This window comes from Rhinopithecus roxellana, chromosome 18, assembly GCF_007565055.1.
Source record: "Rhinopithecus roxellana isolate Shanxi Qingling chromosome 18, ASM756505v1, whole genome shotgun sequence".
Taxonomy (NCBI): Eukaryota; Metazoa; Chordata; class Mammalia; order Primates; family Cercopithecidae; genus Rhinopithecus; species Rhinopithecus roxellana.
In genome coordinates, this window is record NC_044566.1 from 70,890,077 (window position 1) to 70,908,602 (window position 18,526).

The window sequence follows — 18,526 nt, forward strand, 5'->3', positions numbered from 1 at the left end:
ACTGGTCTCGAACTCCTGACCTTGTGATCCACCCACCTCAGCCTCCCAAAGTGCTGGGATTACAGGCATGAGCCACCGCACCCAGCCTTGCCAATCTTTCTTTAGAAGTCTATGTTTTCTTCTCATTTTGTATTGGATTCTTTATAGGTTAGCAATTTTCTGGCATTCTTGTAGCAAATGCTTTTTCATCATTTTGTTATTTGCTTTTAAATTTCAGATATGATGTCCTTAATTACTATCTACTGTTTCCTTTGTCACTTCTCACTCTACTTTTATACTTATAAAGTCTGCATTTATTTTTTATTTTTTATTTTTCGATGGAATTTTGCTCTGTCACTGAGGCTGGAGTACAGTGGTGTGATCTCAGCTCACTGCAACCTCTGCCTCCCAAGTTTAAGCGATTCTCCTGCCTCAGCCTCCCAAAGTGCTGGGATTACAGGCGCGAGCGGCCACACCTGGCCCAAAGTCTGCACTATTCAGAGAGCAGACTCAGTAATGCTTGAAATTGCACAGTATTTGATGTCAGAAAGGCCTAAATTAGAATCTATCTCATAGTAATGAATGCTGGTTGTTTTAAAGCTTAAATAAAATAATTTAAGTTTAAAAATCAAGCAAGAAGGCTGGGATATGCAAGTATTCACTCCATTTCTTTTGGTTCTGTTTACTAGAAAAGAAAAATCATCGAAGACAAAATGCGAATGCCCAATAAACATGAAATGTGCTCAACATGCTTAATAATTTCAGAATGAAAAATTAAATTGGTTACCATTTTCTGTCCATCAGATTGGCAAAAATTTAAGAGATAATGTCTAGGGCAAAAGAGGATATGAAGAAAGGGAAACTCGCTCAAGGGGACTGTGACTTGTGTGACTTGCTAAAGTTTTTTGGAAAGCAATGGCTATCTTTACTAGAGTTTTAAAACGTACACATTTTTTGACCTACCATTTCCAATTTAAGAAATCTATCCTTTAAAAATACAAAACTACAAAGGGTATATGTAAAAAGTTTACCTTTATATGGTTTGTAATAACAAAACACTGACAACAACTTAAATGTTCATCTGTAAGGAAATTGTTAAATACATTGATTTTAAATTTTTTCCCACTAGAATTAAGTTCCCCAAGAATAGGGATTTTTAACGGCCACGATTACTGCTGTTTTCCCAGCACCTAGAACATAGTAAACATTCAAAAGAAATGATTGAATCGATAAAATTCTATTATATCTTTATTTACGTAATGCAATGGACATTTTAAAAATTGATGTGATTTATGTGTAATGACCTGGGGAAATGCCCATGATATATTATTAAATGATAAAAGCAAGTCACAAAGTAAAGTGTGACTTCATTTTTGTTGTTTTTTTTTTAAGGACAGAAAAGAAAGAACAAGATTATATGTAATACATATTTGTGTAAGCACAGAAAAAATCTCGAAATGACGTCCAACAGAGTGTTAACATTGTTAACAGAGGGATGGAATTGAAAGGATGGAGGAGAAGTTACTTTTTTCTTTTCACGTTTCTGCATTGTTTAACCTTCTTGGAAGGAATTGTTTGTGCAAGCCCTTAGCTCAAACCAAACTAGCCTTTACTATGGGAAAGTCAGTAGGCTCGAATCCGCACACACATCAGGGAACAGTGAGCTTGATACTGTTACATATTCTTTGTACAGTATTGGTTTGTTGCCTTTTAAAAAGTATCTGTTGAACACTGGTAAATTTTGCTCCTCGCCTCTCAGTAGTCGCTGGGCCTGTTCTTTCCAGCAGGTATTTCTCCTGCAGAACCTGCCGGCTGGCCCCCGCCCTTATCTCTGGACTGCTTTGGAACCAGCGCGGCTTCTGTGGGGCAGCTACTGTGTGCGCGCTCGACCTTTGCCACCCTCCGCGCTGATGGGAACTGGAGGAGGATGTGGTTTAGACACAATGTGGCCCAAGCGTCCTTGTTTCCTGAATGTACCCCAAAGTACAGTCCCATCTCCAGTTTTGAAAGAATTCCCCGAGAAACGGGGCTTAAGTGGAGGGGGTGGAGGTGAGAGGGGAAGATGAGGTGTTGGAGAAGCCCGGAGCATGGGGCCTCTATTAATATTAACTTTTATTAAGACTTGGCCTTTCTTTCTCCGGGGTTTCACAAAGCAGGAAGTCAAGGGCAGTGGAACAGGGAAGGGAACTGGCAGGAAGAGAAGACATTGAGTAAATTATTTAGCTGTGACACGAGATTAAGAGTGATCCCACCCTCCTCCCTGCCCCACACACCCTAAAGTGGGCCCAGGTTGGGGAGCAGCGCTCCAGCCGCCACTAATCATGGAAGCCCAGAGGCGAAATCAGGTTCCTGGGGACCCGGAAAGTTGCTGGAGTCTGGTGAGGGGCAAATTAGGAAGTGTCTTTGTCGGAGATGAGATGGAACCCGGCTTTGGGGCGCAACCGGGCTCTGGGGGAGACTGCCTTTGCCCAGGTGGCAGGCCGCGCCTTCTGGTGGCTGCGAAGAGAAGGAGCGGAGGTTTTAAGAGCCACAGCGCCTCCGCGAGAGTGGAAAGGAGTAGATTCGCTCGCGCCTGTTGTGCGAGGCGACTCCCCGGGAGACCCAACCGCAGCCCCCCGCCCTTGGCCGGGAGGCCGGGAAAGCCACCAAGGCGGCCGAGAAGGGCCGCGGGGCAGCCCTCAGCCCCTCCTGCGGCGGCTCCGGCTGCTCCTGCTCAGCCTCCCGCTGCCCGCCCCGACTCCCAGCTCTCAGATCGGCCGCAGGGCTGGGGACAGAGGCCGCGGGGGTCCCGGCTGCTTCGCCCGCTCAGCTGGAGCAGCAGCGCCCCCTGCCGGGGACCTCGCGCAGGCGAGACAGGCCAGACGCCGGAGGCCGCGGGCGGCGGCCCCTTTGAGGGGCGGAACACACCAGAGCTCCCTTTGCGCGGTTCGAAAATCAAATCCCTCGAGCCTGGTACCACCATCGCCGGCCCAGGTCGTCCAGCTACGACAGGTCGAAGGCCAGTGCTCCGGGCCTGCTTCGCCAGGTGGCTTTGGCGCTCGCGGCCCAGGTTCCCCTCACCTCCGCGCCGTAGTTACGCGCGCCTTTTGAAAAGCACGGCGTCTTCAGGTATAAGGACAAAAACAACCGCGGACACTACACCGTTCGAAAGAGGAAAAATAAACTGACCGGAATCTCAGGGCGCGACTTCCGGGGCGACGTGCGGCGGCGGAGAGGCGCTTCCAGAGCTTCCCACCCGGCAGGAGGCCGCGGCGCCGGGACCTCGCCTGCCCCCACCGTGCGCCACCCCTCGGGAGACGCCGCGAATCTCTCCAGGGAGCCCCAGGCTTCCGCGGAGACCCAGCAAGGACGGGCAGCCGGCCGAGACCGGCCGAGACCGGCCGCCTTGGGCAACAGCAGCGGACACGAGCCTCCGGACGCCCGCTGGGAGCACGGGGAGGCACTGGGCTCAGGGAAGCTGCGCTCCGAGTGGCCTTGGGGGAGGGCCAAGGAGCCCGGGCCCCGCGGCGGCCGGGAGTGGACGCGACTGGTCCGCGTAGGCCGCAGCCGCTACCTGAGCTCTATCTGCTCTAATGGTTGGGGTAGATCCGCGGAGATGCCTGAATACCAGGCCCAGAACTTCCCCAAAGTGTATTGTTGTAGACAACAGGCCCATTTGGGCATGAACAAAGAACAAGTTTCATCCATTTTTCTGAGACATTCAAAGACTCAAATCTAGACACTAGTTTCTCTGAGGTAGAAGTGTGGCGGGGCGGGGCAGGTGGGAATACACTGAAAGTTAGGGTGAGGAGCTTGCTTCTTGTCTATTTTGTCTGACTACAGATTTGCAAAAGGAGCACCCGGCTTTACTCAGTAATACCAAGCCCTCCTAGAAACTTACCCACTGAACAGCTTCACATGGCATGATCGTTTGATGAATCGCTTTTTAGTTTCCCATTCCGGACAAATATCCACCCAAGAGAACCAATCATAACACTGGGTGTATCAATACATGTCAAGACTCTCATTTCTCTGTAGACATGATAAATAAATGTCAATTGTTGGTTTTCTGTAGACTTGTGATCACCCCCAAGAACTGTCAAACTGTCGTCTTCCAGCTACCAGAATCTGAAGCATTGTCTAATGTGCTATGTGTATAACGATATATCACTAACAGCGATCTGAAAGTGTAAAGATGTTTATGTAAAATTCATAGATATGATGAAAATAATAGGAATGAATGAAAATACAAGAATCTGGATTTCTAAAATATGCATTATTTTTAATAAAGTGGTCCAAGGGAAAAATAATGTTTTAATTTTTTATGTGTGGAGTCCGGACAAGCAGTCTTTCTTTTTGTTCTTCCTGCACTCTTCTACATTTCTATGTTGTTACTAGACAGTGATCTCTGGTTCTGACTTATTTATGTCTTTTTTCTGTTTGTTTCTGGCAATGCACATAATAAGAAATATGCACATAGCAATATTCTTGCTGTTATTATTCACAACCACTGAGACAAAAAAAGCGGCAACGAGTAGAAATAAAAGAGGTCTCAGCCACAGAATGGCAAGAAACGTTGTATGTTTTTTAGGGCCACTCTTTGCACCTCATTTTAGAGATAGGTTGCTGTTTATCAGCTTACTGACCTTGGGAAGACCCCAACCTCTGAGCTGCCACTTCCTCATCTGTAACCTGGGGATCCAGTGAGGTAATGTAAGCCAATGTAGCATTGTACGCTTATGACTAGACCCCAGTCATGACGTGAGTTGCTTCTGTCTACAAAATAGAGGGCCGGCAGGGCGCCTTGGCTCACGCCTGTAATCTCAGCACTTTGGGAGGCCGAGGCAGGCGGATCACAAGGTCAGGAGTTCAAGACCAGCCTGGCCAACATGGTGAAACCCTGACTCTATTAAAAATACAAAAATTAGCTGTGTATGGTGGCGCGTGCCTGTAATCCCAGCTACTCGGGAGACTAAGCCAAGAGAATCACTTGAACCTGGGAGGCAGAGATTGCAGTGAGCCAAGATCGCACCACTGTGCTCCAGCCTGGCAACAGAGTGAGACTCCGTCTCAAAAAAAAAAAAAAAAAAAAAAAAAAAAAAACAAGAATAAAAGAAAAGAGAGGGCCAGGGGGAGTGAAGTCTGAAAACAGAATCTAGTTCTGTTAAGTTTTGCGGTAGCTGTTGTTTTTTAAATATTAGCTACACAGAATGAAAGAAAAATACCCGAAGTGTATTTCGTGAGTAGGAAAACAGAACCTGCACTGGTCATTTTTAACAACTCCTAATCTGTGGTTTAGGTATATAATCTTTGTTCTTCACTCTACTAATTATCAATAAGTTAAAATTATTTAAGTGCCACATAACAAGCCATCATAAGTCTGTACTACAATGACTTTAGCTCTGCATTGTTCTTCCTTGTTTGCTTCCCTGAGGCTGGAGAGGAACTTATCAACTACCACTTGCATAAAACCTATTATCATCATACTACAGATACTAAGTGTGATGATAGCAGACTGTTAATCCTGAAAGTTCTGAGATAACACATGAGCAATTAGGAAAAAATTCCTTTTTAGTTTTGAAGTTAAAACTCAAATATGAAAGTGCATGAACTGCCTGGGGTTTTCACTTACCAATAAAATATTGGACACATAAACCCAGTACATGATATAAATATTATTTTTAAGTAATTGTGCGTGTGAAGGGACGGTTTGGCAATCATTTCATCTCAGGGAAGTCTTTTTCATGGATCAAAACTGGTTGTGTTGTGGTTTATGGATTAGATCTCTAGAACAGAATCACCAGGATCCTGCTTTACTGGTCATTTAACTTTGGGGCTCTGGCAACCTCGTTGATATTATCTATATCTGCTGTGGTTAATGACAAATTCCAATTGGGAAAAGCTGTTGTTAAAACAAATGTACTGTTTGGGCACTAGAGATGCAGGAGCCAAAAGGTCACCTAAGTGCTGCCCCCACCTTTTCTGGACTGATTCCTCCAAGAAGAATGTCAAGGTAAATGTTGGTATAATCTCTGGAACTCACAGAGTCTACTTTCTTTATTTGGAATTTGAGAGTTTTTTTTTTTTTTTTTCTAAATCTAATGTCATAACCTTCTAGAAAGTCATGATATTTTATATATATATGTCTATATATGTATAAATATGTATAAAATATCTCTATCTTTATTTATATGTATGTATTCCTCTGATTTGTAGCTAAAGAAAGAAGACAGTAGGTAATTCTTTTGGCCCAGTATCACACAGCTAGCCCCACGGCCATCTCTAAAACCTGCTTGGTTTGTTAAAATCATAGTACACCCACTCCAAGAAGAGCAGGAGGCAAAAGGAAAAAGGCAAAGGAAAATTGACTGAATGTAGGAGTTGTGGGGTTGAAAATTTGTGCCGTCTAAGTGTGATTAAGAAGATAAGTTAAATGTTTATTTTAAATATTTACTAATTAATCTACATTACTCAGATATGAATGTTTTTGTTATACTCTGAAACAAAACCAATTTAATGCAAAATCTGCTGCTGTAATTTTACTGTAAGGGAGAATTCTGGAGATAAGAGTAAAACACTTTTCTTAAAACAACATCTAAGGATGAATCAGCCTTAGAGAATTTAAACCTCTAAGGTTTAAACCACCCTCCTGGGGTGGTTCCTGAAGAGCACTTAATTAATATTGAGGTGTTGGGGTAGAAATTGTCTCAAAATAAAGAAACTTTTAATGCCATCTAGTTAGAGTATCTGCCTGTCTGCTCCTTTTGGGTTAAGAGTGTGCAGATGGCCGGGTGCAGTGGCTCCCGCCTGTAATCCCAGAACTTTGGGAGGCCGAGGTGGGCGGATCACCTGAGGTCAGAAGTTCAAGACCAGCCTGGTTAACATGGTGAAACTCCGTCTCTACTAAATACACAAATATATATTAGCTGGGCATGGTGGCAGTCGCCTGTAATCCCAGCTACTCAGAAGACTGAGGCAGGAGAATCGCTTGAACCTGGGAGGCAGAGGTTGCAATGAGCCGAGATTGAGCCATTGCGCTCCAGCCTAGGCAACAAGAGCGAAATTTCGTCTCAAAAAAAAAAAAAAAAAAAAGTGTACTGACAAGAAGGTTCTCAACTACGTCCTCAACTAATCTTGATTCTCCTAAGTACAGCTAGAAACTAGATGTTCTAGTTGGGAACATGTCTTCTAGTAAATAAAAGGGCAAGTAAGCTATACAGACCAGCAACTTGTCGCCACATCTGGAATGCTGCTTCGTGCCTTGCCACTCTTGAGTGAGAATTCTGGAGATAAGAGTAAAACACTTTTTTATGCAGATACTTAGGAAGTGGCGATCAAGAAACAACATACTTCAAGCAACTTTGACAAAGTAAGCAAAGCTAAATGCATTAGAAAAAAATTCTGGGAAAGGGTTATTCTATCACAATTTGAGAAATTATCTTGCTCAAAAGCTATTTGTAAGGACTCTCCAGCTGTATTTGGAGAATACAGTACAAGAAGCAGCTCATATTGTGACTGGGGTCTAGTCATAAGCATACAATGCTACCCTGGCTTACATTAATTACCTCATTGAATCCCCAGGTTACAGATAAGGAAGTGGTAGCTCAGAGGTTGGGGCCTTCCTAAGGTCAGTAAGCTGGTAAATAGCAACCTGTCTCTAAAACGAGGTGCAAAGAGTGGCCCTAAAATATATATATAACTTTTTGACCAAAAATTAGCCGGGCTTGGTGGCATGTGCCTGGAGCTGAGGCAGGAGACTCTTGAATCCAGGAGGTGGAGGTCACTGAGCTGAGATCACTCCACTGCACTCCAGCTTGGGCGACTGAGGGAAACTCCATCTCAGAAAATAACTAACTAACTAAATAAATAAATAAGTAAATAAATAAATAAATAAAATAACTTTCCTTGCCATTCTGTGGCTGAGACTTCTTTCATTTCTATTTGTTGCTTCTTTTTTTTTTCCTGAGTAGTTGTGAATAACAACAGCAAGAATATTGCTATGTGCATATTTAGATTGTTATTTAATATCAGTTTTCTTCACTGATGTAGACCCCTTTCTGCATATTATTAGAAAGAAGTGAAACATTGCAATGAAATATTCGTTGCTTTCATTAGCAGTCCATAGTGTTAACTTTATTGGATGAATGTGACAAAGCTACGAATTGTTCACGGCGGGGTTCGGGTGGGGCGGAGACTCAGGCTGTTCATTCTCCATAAATACTTTTTTGTTTGTTTGTTTTTGAGGCGGAGTCTCTCTCTGTCGCCCAGGCTGGAGTGCAGTGGCTCGGATCTTGGCTCACTGCAACCTCCAAGACTCCCGGGTTCAAGTGATTCTCCTGCCTCAGCATCCTGAGTAGCTGGGATTAACGGAGCGCGCCACGATGCCCGGCTAATTTTTGTATTTTTAGCAGAGACGGGTTTTCGCCATGTTGGCCAGGCTGGTTTCGAACTCCTGACCTCAAGTGATTCACCCGCCTCTGCCTCTCAAAGTGCTGAGATTACAGGCGTGAGCCACCGCGCCCGGCCGATAGATACTTTTTTTTGACCTCAGTTCCACAATACTGATAGGTTTTATTCCCATATTTATCCTAAATTTCCAGTCTTACCATATATTAATACTGTGTCCACATTACTGTAATTTTAGGAAGAAAACATCTTGTGCAAAATGACCCTTTTAGAAAGGTATAGTCCCTCTCCGCCAATTTTGTTTTTCTTAAACATTCAACAAATCCAAGAATCTCCCCTGCCTGACTTAGTTTGAACTTAGTTTCAACAGGCCCACGGCCAACGTAGAAAAATCTTGCAGCGCCCGGGTTTGGGCTCAGCCGGAGTCGGGAGAGGCGCTTGCACCTCCCAACTGGGTGAAAACTGGAACCCTTCCGAGTCCACGAACCCAAGCCCCATCTCTTCCCAGAGCGCGCGCGCCCTCTGGCGCCTGAGCCGACTACTGGACGCGGTGGAGGCGTGGGATTCGGAGGCCCCCACCCCCAGTTCTGCGCTGGAGGCCCCAGGAGCCGCGAGGTCATCTGGTCTCAAATAACCTCAGGCGCCCCTGTGCAGGCCTCCCTAAACTCCTCGAGCTGCGCTCCCCACTCGTGCCACATCCCTCGTTCCGTCGGTATTGCTCCGGGAGTGGCACAGTTGGCGTTAGAAGCGTGGTGGCCTCACTTGCCAGAGAGGGTCCTGGTTTTGCGCCTTTTTCCGTGGCCCGGGAGGCTTGCCAGGCGCTCGCAGCAGCGAGCCGGGTGCTTGCATCTCAGAGAGCAGCAGAGCTCCTTTCCCTGGCCCCGTACCCGAGTGCAAGGGGACCTAGCCCCGGGAAGGGGAAGAACTTGTAATCGCTTGCAGCGGGACAATGTCGACTTTTGAACCTCTAACCACTAAGCAAACAACCCATGTGCTCTTGCTCCACTGTCCAAACAGGGTTTATTGACAGGCGTTTCACGGCAACGCATAGCAACCACAGCGGCTAGGGGGCGGGCGTGTGGGCGCGGCCGGGGCGCGGGGAGACCTGCGGGGCACCGGGGCTCAGACTGGCCCTGATCCGGGACCCCTCGCCCAGCGGACCCGGACAAGACTTCCTCCTCTGCCCGGCACCCCCAACCCCGCGCCCCACACTCCTGCCTCTGGTTTCGAGGCCAGGCGCCCGCGGGCCGGGCCACCGGAGTCGGTTTCCCAATCCTGGAGCTGTATAAGCCACCCGGAAGGGCCGCGGAATTGGAGAGGTGCTGCAGAGGGTCTGTACCTCTTGCTGTCTCCCGGCTCTGCTCATCCTCCCCAATTGCCCTTAAGGCGCCTCCGTGGGTGCGCTGATTAGGCTCTCGGATGTTGGTGGGAAGATCGAAACGAAGGGCTAAGCGCCCCTCGCCCAGGTCCTGCCCGGAACGCTCAGCTCGGTGGCCTGCAGGATCAAAAATCTCAAAGACTGCACCCCGGTCCCCAGTGGATCGGCCAGATAACAAGCAACTGTCACTAAAAAGCTCATTTTCTATTGGGTCTTGAAATCTTGTTTGTGGGGTGATTGGGTGGGAAGTGGGGCGCGGTCCGGGATAAGGAAACTGCGAGGACAGAAGAAAGTGGAGGTAGAAAGGGCTCACAGAAATGCCCAGTGATTTACAGAAGACTAAATTCATGGAAGTGCTGTCTTGGGAAAGTAGGGGAAATTTTTTAAAAAATTTAATGCTCACATTTAACTAGCTGGGTTGTGGGGTGTCCTTAGGAGGGAGTCGCTACAGAAGGGAACTGCCTGCTGTTTGCAAAAAAAACCTCCATGTGGATTTGGTGAGATGCTATGCGGGGGCCCTCTCACCCCCACCCCCTATAATTTCTGGCTGCTGGGAAGCAGCTGGCCATTCAGATGTGCATTTTGCCCAAAGGCACCCCCAGGAGAGCCACGCATTCCAAGGCTGGGCTCAGGCTTGGGGGCAGGGAAGGTCTCAGAACCTGCTCTTTCAGGCTTCTGATGCTCTGGGGGAAAATGAGCCTGTCTAGATAATCTCCACTCCCTCTCCGAATTTTCCAAATCAGCTTGCAAGCAGAGAAGATATTTCATTTCTTTAAAAAATCGTTGCAGACAAAATCTGAAGATAAATACAGAATCTGAAATCTGGAAAGCTCATTTATCTCTTTTTCTTTTTAGAAAAAATTCAGCTGTGTTCGAATACTCCCCACTTCCCTTCACCATATCACTTCTTCCCCCCTGGATCCAGAAGGCTTTGAAAATCTGGCTTGGATGTTACACAGACCAACAACCCAAACAGCAGCAACAACAACACAAACCCCCCAACCCCCTTCTTCATCAGCCCCAAGATTGTGAAAATGACAGGAAGTCCAGGCTGGCTCTGGCATTTATAGCACTGACATACATTCAGCCCAGAGAAGCTCTGGTGACAGGCTCTCTAAACAAGTCCCTGTTTGGGCCCCCTGGTCAGGCCTGGAGTCCAATAACCACCCCTCATACCACACCCTGTGCATACACCAGCCAAGCCTTTCCTGGTCTGGGAAGGGAAGAGAAAAAAGACGCAGGCCACCTGGGGGTTCTGCAGTCTTTGGTCAGTCCAGCTTTCTATCTTAGCTGCCTTTTTGGCTTCTGCAGTGTAAACCTTGCCTGCCCGGAGGCAGGAGGCCCAGCTGGACCTCCCAGGGCCATGAGCAGGGGCAGCAGCCATCTTGGCCTCAAACTTGCTGTTCCCCTAAGTCCCTCTCTCCCCTCAGCTCTAGCCAGAGGTGCAGCCTGCAGCTCTAGGAAGAGAAGAGCTGGGGAGGAGGCTGAAGGCCTTGTTGGTGTGGTCAGTCCAGGCAATGCTTCTGCCAGTACCGAATGAAGCCCAGTGGCAGCTCTCTGTCTCCTCAGTGGCAGAGCCGGATGGGAAAAAGTAAAAATCTGGGAGAGTATATTTCTTGAGGCCCCAAATCCCACTTGTCTTACTCCAGACTCCCATTTTTCCTCTGAGAGCCAGGAGTGTAGGTCTACGGCTGTGGGTGGGAGGGGAGGGGTCTCTCCTGAGGAGTCTTGCGGAGTCCACGCTCCTCATGGCTCAGCCTGGAATTGCTCTGCTGCTGCAGACCCCTGTGGGTCACTGGGTGACTGTGGGGTTTAGCACCCCCCCAGTTGGCCCCAGAACCCCTGGAACAGAGCCAGGCACTGAGGCTTGCAGGGAAGACACCGGACTCAAGGGCTCCTGGACACTTCTCAGAGGACCTGGCTGAGGCTGGGAAGGCTGTGGTGGCAGCGGAGGCGGCTGCGGCGGCTGCTGCTGCTGTTGCTGCTGCAACTTCTTCTTGTTGATTTTCCTTTCCTTCGCTCTGCGGTTCTGAAACCAAATTTTAACCTAGAAATGGAAAGGTGGAGAAAAGCACATGGTGGTGAAGATGCCAGGGAAAAAAGGAATAGTACCCAGCAGTATCATCAACATCTTCCGCTCCAACTACAGAACTCCAAGTCCTTCTAGAAGCTTTCCTTGGGTGTCCCCATAACAGCCCAGCCCTGGATCCGTTCTCAGGCCCAATTCAGCCTCATGGGGAAGAGTCTTCCTCCCTCCTTGCTCCCTGGGTTTGTTTTCAAAGCAACTTTTATCTACACATTTACTGGAAAAGTTTAAAGTCTCAGAACCAAGGAAAACAGAAACTGCAAGGCCCTTTCTACACAGCAAAGGGAGGCCAGTGCTGGGTGGTGTACTTCAAATGGCAACCTTTGACCCCTCAAGGCTAAACTAAAATGTAATTTTCCTCACCTTAGAGCTGAAAATGAGATTTAATTGTGTGGCTTCCTGGCTGTGAAGTTGGCCTGTTTTTCTAGATGATATAAATAAAATGTTCATGAACCAAGTCTTGTCCCTCTAGTTTTTATGAGAGACTGAGTATTTTATTTAGTTTATTTTCTTAGGTACAGTTCTAGAAACAAAGAGAATAGGTCTTTAATATGTCTTTATAGACCCAAATGGAATTCTGGATTAAACTAATACCCCTGGCTTTTTTTCACACTTCCTATATCCCTCAAAAGAGAGAGAAAAAAAAAATCAACAATATCAAAAAAAGAGGACTAAAGGTAGAAGGGGACCTTTAAAAAAGTACTCCAGGGCCAGGCACAGTGGCTCACACCTGTAATCTCAGCACTTTGGGAGGCCGAGGCAGGTGGATCACCTGAGGCCGGGAGTTGGAGACCAGCCTGACCAACATGGAGAAACCCCATCTCTACTAAAAATACAAAATTAACCAGGTGTGGTGGTGCACGCCTGTAATCCCAGCTACTTGGGAGGCTGAGGCAGGAGAATTGCTTGAACCCGGGAGACAGAGGTTGCAGTGAGCCAAGATCACGCCATTGAACTTCAGCCTGGGCAACAAGAGCAAAACTACATCTTGGGGGGGGAAAAAAAGTACTCTAGGCCAGGCATGGTGGTTCACACTTGTAATCTCAGTACTTTCGGAGGTCAAGACAGGAGGATCACTTGGAGTTTGAGACCAACCTGGGTAAGACAGTGAGATCATCTCTGCAAAAAATTTAAACATTAGCCAGTCATGGTGGCTCGAGCCTATAGTCCAAGCTACTCAGGTGACTGAGGCAGGAGGATCCCTTCAGCTCAGGAAGTCAGGGCTACATCAGCTATGATTGTACCACTACACTCCAGTCTGGACCACAAAGCAAGACCCCATCTCTATTTTTTAAAAAAAGTGCTCCAAAGACGAATGCTTGCATCCTCCTGCTTCGGTCTCTCCACAGATTTAGATGGCCCCTGCAGCCAGATTTTCTAACTCTCGTGGTCCTCTCCCAGGCAGTGGCCCACCTGGAGGGAGCTAGGTGGTCCCCACCTGCCTCTCAGAGAGCCCCAGCGTGGCAGCCAGCTCGGCTTTCCTCCGGATGGTGATGTAGCGGCTGTAGTGAAACTCCTTCTCCAGCTCCAACCGCTGGTGGTCCGTGTACACCACTCGGTATTTGTCTTTCGTCCTGGTTTTCACTGTGGAGGAAGGAGAAGTGAGGGCTGAGAACTGCAAGGCAGCCCATCAGTCATGGGTAATGACAAACCTCCCTAACCCAGGGACATTTCTCTTCCTCCACCACCCCGGGGGGCCCGGGTTTGGCTGGTTCCTGCCAAGTCTGACAAGACCCCCCAGAGGGTCCTGTGGGGGGAGGGTGTGAGGCTAGTGGAGGCAACTAAACTAACCTTGGTATTAAGTGGTTTTTAAAAATTAAGAAAAGTGGAAACCTAATTCACACAGAAGATAACCACCCTTTCAGTAAACCAAATACAGTACTGACACATATTTGACACCAACGGAAAGGGGGCAGGGTGAAGTGGCCAGGATCCTGGAAACATCTGGATTTCCAGGTCTAACAGAGATGGAAGCCCACCGGTAAAACAGCTGTCATTGTGGGCACATGTTGTAGAGGAGGTGTAGGGGTTACTACTTTGCTTTACTACAAGTGGAAAGCAGGGTACAGGAGCTGACAAGTCGCCAGAATCATCCCCCAGACACACCAGGCCCATCTGGTGGAATTCTGAGCTGGGCTCTGGCGGAGGGAACAGGCAGAAAACCCCTCCGGCTAGGGACACTTTATACCTGCCCAAACCAGGTTTGGCGTTTGGTACTTTTTCTTTTTGACCCTCCATTTATTCCTGCTGCAAACTTGACCAGAGTCATCCTGACCAGTGATCTACGCTCATTGGATTGAGTCAACATATTAAATCTTAGATTGATTGTTTTACTGAAGGACCTTGACAAATAGTGTCCACAATGTTGGAGCAGGCCCGAGCCTGGCATCTCCACCAGGTCTGTCTTGGCTCAGCCCTTGGCAGAGCCCTGGCCAGAAGCTGTTCTCTCTGGCTCCGTCCCACTTTTGGGTCTTCTTGCAGCTGAACAGGTTAAATCTCCCAGTGCCCAGTCCCACAGAAAGATCTGAAGGGCCTGGGAGTTGCCTGGAGGTGTTTAATGTCCCGCAGGCTGACTTTGTTCAGGTAAAACCCTTTGCAAACCACAACAAAAGCGTCCTGGGAAGATACAGGCCTGATCAGAGGGAGCTCCCCCGAGCCGCTGAAAGGGGAACACAGCCGCAAACAATGCAGGACAAGGCGATCTTATCAAAGAAAAGCCCTTTCAATGCCTTAATAACAACCACATTCTGTTTGAATTACCACTACTGAGCAAATGGCGGCCCCGGCTTTCATCCCCCTCCCCACCAGGCGTATTAACATAAACACGGCCCTGCAGGCGCATTTGAATGGCCCGACCCCGCGCCTGCCATGAAAGTAAAGGGAACTAACGCGACTTTCTCGGCGGTGGACGCTCGGACACGCGTGACCGCCTCAAACCCACTCCAGGCTGCCATTGGTACTCGCCCCTTTTTACAGATGAGGAAATGGAGAATCAGACCAGGTCACGCAGATAGCATCAGGCGGGGTTGGCACCGGAGCCTGACTGGAGCCACAGAGGACTCCCCCGGAGCTGGGGCTCAGGGCAGTTCCCTCAGCCGAACACCCCAGGAGGGAGACTCGCCTGGAAGTACCTCGGAGCGACCCTTGCTCGGGTGCTGCCCCTTCAGTGTCCCGGACGGGCCGGGCAACGCGATGAGCAGACCCTGTGCGCTCTTCGGCCCGCGCCCCACACCCCCTGGGAACCTAGGAGCGGGGCTGTGGAGGGGTGGGATAAGAGGGACTTGTCAGAATTCATTATTGACTGCGAAAGTCACCACCCTCTTTCCGGGCCCTAAAAGAGACAATGGCAGGGCTGGGAAGGTGTATATCAAAGCAGGCCGGGCCGCGTCCCCCCATCCACCCCTTGACAGATGACGCTCCGCAGAGGAGCCTGGCTCCGGCCGGCGGGCTGCGGCCACCCCACATTAACATCACAAGGGCACCCGGCGCCGACTGCGGCCTTGCCACCTCGGCGCGGGACTTCACATCTGCTGACCTCGCGGCCTGGGCTCTGGCGGCTTCCCTCCCGCCCCCTTCCCGGCCCTCACCCCGCGGCCACTCTCCCGGGACACGCAGAAGTCTTCCTTAGGGCATGCGCGACCTCCGCCACCGCTCCCCAGACATGTGCTGTAGAAAGTGGGTCTTTGGGAGCCAGGATCTGGGAGCCCCTGCCAGGAGGAAGGCGCCTCCTCTTGGAGAAGGGACCAAACCAAAGCTCTGCAGCCCACCCGAGGCTGATCTGTGGCCTTCTCCCCGGACGGCCGCATTCCCACCAGGACTCTCCCTAGCATGTGCACAGTGACGCAGAAACCAATGCCCAGAGGCACCCCCAAAGGGCGCTTTGATTCATACTAGCTGTAATTGGCTATAAACTTCTGCAAAGTGCCCATAACCAGCGTGCCTGCCCAATTGGGGCAGCAAGGAGCGAAGCAAGAAAAGCGGAAGCGCTGAGGACTGTGGAAAGACTTCACGAAATAAAGGGGGTACTCAACTAGGACTCTGCCCACCGCACTTCCTTGCCACCTCTAGGCACACTTGAACACCAGAAGGGGCAGACCTGGAGTCAATGAGCCCCACAGTCCGGCAAATCTAGGATCTTTTTCAGATGCACACACACACTCACAGACATCCCTGACGCCCTTTAAAGGAAGCTGTGAGAGAAATGACCCCTACCTGGAGCGGCGGCTTAATTCCCACCAGGGTTTCCTCCCCGTCTCCCTGCTCTCTCCGCAGACGACTGCCCCTCGGTTTCTTGCCCCTAGCCCTCCAGCTTTTGCTTGAAATGACCCCTTCACAGGCCAGAGGTTCAGAGACGGGGAGCGCCCCTGTCGCCTTAGCAGCTGGAGCCAGCACCTTCTTCCCAGCGACAGCAGCTCTACTTGGTCTGTCTGCTCGCTGTACCTTGAATTGGCCCGAATGGCCAAACACTGTCCCACGCACAGCCTAGCCGTCCCCCGACATCCCCCCACCCCCCTCCAGTTCAGTTCTCTTATTAGATGGCTCAGACGGGGAAAGAGAGAGCGGAAAGAAATGGCCTAGATCTAGCCCAAGAAGGTTCGAGCCTCCCTCTCTCCTCGGCGGCCAGGAGCCAGGCAAGGCATGCATGCGGCAGCAAGTGGGGGAGGACGCGATTCTGCCCGCGTCCAGCGGTGCTCACGCCGACATTCCCTAGAGCTTCCCGAAGGTGTCCTGGGGTTGCGAATGAGGAGCTATTGAAAAGAGGACGCCTGAACACGGTGTTGTGAGACTCATAATATTCATTACCAGGCTCAGTAGGTCAGAGAAGCCCCGAGGGGCCAGAGGCCCCCGAATTTGTCCCCGGACCGTGTCCCTCCTGGCGCGGAGCTCCCAGACAGCCCGGGACTACCCTGTGCGTAACTGACGGGCGGACGCGCAGCAGCCAGTGGTTCGGCCGGCGCCTTCCCAAGCGCGGTCCGGCAGGGCGCAGCCTCGGCTTACCTTGGCTGCCGAGGGACTGCTGCGTCGGCTTCCGCATCCACTCGCACAGGTTCCGCCGCTGGCCGCCGGGGGACAGCTGCTCGGCAGCAGCGGTGGCGGCGGGCCCAGGAGGGACGGGGTTGAGCGTTTGCAGCAACCCAGAAGCGCAGGAAGGCGCGGCGGCCGGGTGGTGCGGGTGGTGATGAGCGTGGTGGTGCGGGTGGTAGTCAGCCGGGCTGCTGTAGCCCATGGTGGCGGCCGGGGAGCCCCCGTTGAGGCCGTGAGCCACGGCGTTGGCGGCGGCCGCGGCGCCTCCGGGCGCGTAGCCATTCCAGTCCTCCCGGAGTGGGGCGCCGTACGCTGCCGGCCAAGACGGCCCTGGGGACTGCGCGCTGTCCAAGTTCGCTGCAGCTGCAGCCGCGGCCGCCACGTGGTAACCGCCGTAGTCCGGGTATTGCGGGGGGCTGACGAAGTTCTGCGGCGTCAGGTTGAGGCCGCCAGAGTGGCGTACGGAGCTAGGGTACATGCTCACGTCCTTGTCCAGGAGGTAGCTCACGTACATGGTGGCGAGGGCCCGGGAGCAGACTTCACCATGCTGCCTGGGGACGGACGCTGGAGGCTGCCAGGCGGCACGAAGGGAAAGGGGCGAGGGGGCTCGAGGAGCGGCGGGTGGCTGCGCCCCAGCCTGCGGTGCTCCGCTGGCTCCTCGCGGCGCTTCTGCCTCCGAGGCGGTCCCTCCCTCTGTCCTGCCTCCTCCCTCCCTCTCTTTCTTCCTTCTTTCCTCCCACCTCCTTCCCACTAGGTTGCAGAGGCGGGGAAGACCCGCCACAGGCTGGCGTGCGGAGCCCCAGGCCGGCGGCCTTCGTGATTAACGAGTGTTTACAAGACTCTATTAGTAATGACACAGACACCAATGGTTGGAGACGTCGAGGCGCAGCGCGCACTCAACGCACAACCCCCTGAAACATAATTTGCATTTTAAAAGATAAAGGGGGGGAGGTTCGAGAGAGGGCAGCGACCTGATCACAGCTAAATATTCAAACCTTTATTGTTAAGAGCTTCCTCCTTCCAACCTGGTGCACTTTAACCTCCAATCACAGGTTCAAAGAATGAAATCAAGAGACTTACAAAAGACAGGGGAAGAGAAAAGGCTATCTTGGTGGGAATCTGAGCTTGGAGACAGGAGCAGTGGTTGTTTATGCATTTTCAGGGAAGGGGGCGGTCAAGAAACTCCTTCTGTCCCAAAGAGAAAAGAAAAGAGAAGCCATTGCTTTGATGAGAACGTTTCTGACCAACCTGGTAGGTGACAAGCAGAGAGCCCTAAGAGATGGGCCATTCTTCCCGCCCTGTGCTCCTGGCCCGGACGACTGCAGCCCTAAACAACTGTCACCTCCAATCAGTTATTTTCTTGACCAAGGAAATTACTCGCCCTCCGTACAAGATAAATTATGATCCTAGATTCAGGCTGCATCTCTGACTTCATCTTACGTTTGAGATTTGATTTAAAGTGATTTATTGATAAACGTTTGCATTCGAGAATCAAAAGTTTTAAACTACAAAAGTAATGGGCATGTGGTAGAAGTTAGGCTAGTGGTTATTGGCGTGCATAACTGGAGGCGAACTAGGGGATCGTTGGTAACGCTGTTTCTTAGGCTGCTGGTTACATGGAGTGTCAGTTTATGAAAATTCATTGAGCTACACTTGTATGTTTCTTATACTTG

At 50.2% G+C, this 18,526-nt stretch overlaps 3 protein-coding genes across 4 annotated transcripts; 1 reads left to right on the plus strand and 2 right to left on the minus strand.

Annotated features, from left to right (window-relative positions):
- The first annotated feature begins 2,299 nt into the window (after positions 1-2,299).
- Positions 2,300-4,138, plus strand: LOC104661706. The gene has a single exon (XM_010362455.2). It carries the CDS (start codon positions 2,392-2,394, stop codon positions 3,067-3,069), a length of 678 nt encoding a protein of 225 aa, XP_010360757.1. The 5' UTR covers positions 2,300-2,391; the 3' UTR covers positions 3,070-4,138.
- Positions 4,139-9,338: 5,200 nt separating this feature from the next.
- On the minus strand, positions 9,339-10,121 carry LOC104661757. The gene has a single exon (XM_010362519.2). It carries the CDS (start codon positions 10,089-10,091, stop codon positions 9,339-9,341), a length of 753 nt encoding a protein of 250 aa, XP_010360821.1. The 5' UTR covers positions 10,092-10,121.
- CDX2 (caudal type homeobox 2) lies at positions 9,366-17,728 on the minus strand. 2 transcript variants are annotated; one of them, XM_010362453.2, is made up of 3 exons: positions 16,827-17,728; positions 13,271-13,412; positions 9,366-11,789 (listed from the first exon to the last, which is right to left on the minus strand). In XM_010362453.2, the coding sequence occupies exons 1-3, from the start codon at positions 17,365-17,367 to the stop codon at positions 11,651-11,653; spliced, it is 822 nt and encodes a 273-aa protein (XP_010360755.1). In that variant the 5' UTR covers positions 17,368-17,728; the 3' UTR covers positions 9,366-11,650. The 2 variants fall into 2 exon arrangements, with proteins under 2 accessions (XP_010360755.1, XP_010360752.1); XM_010362450.2 differs by having other exon boundaries at positions 13,267-13,412.
- Positions 17,729-18,526: the final 798 nt, after the last annotated feature.

What these genes read in the sequence shown, in the direction of transcription:
- CDX2 (XM_010362450.2), bottom strand. Translation starts at nt 17,367, where the DNA reads ATGTACGTGAGCTACCTCCTGGACAAGGACGTGAGCATGTACCCTAGC. An exon ending in GCAGTCCCTCGGCAGCCAAG is followed by an intron (nt 13,413 to 16,826) that starts GTAAGCCGAGGC and finishes CTTCCTCCACAG; the next exon opens with TGAAAACCAGGACGAAAGAC. An exon ending in TGGGGCTCTCTGAGAGGCAG is followed by an intron (nt 11,790 to 13,266) that starts GTGGGGACCACC and finishes TTCCATTTCTAG; the next exon opens with GTTAAAATTTGGTTTCAGAA.
- LOC104661757 (XM_010362519.2), bottom strand. Translation starts at nt 10,091, where the DNA reads ATGAATTTAGTCTTCTGTAAATCACTGGGCATTTCTGTGAGCCCTTTC.
- LOC104661706 (XM_010362455.2), top strand. Translation starts at nt 2,392, where the DNA reads ATGAGATGGAACCCGGCTTTGGGGCGCAACCGGGCTCTGGGGGAGACT.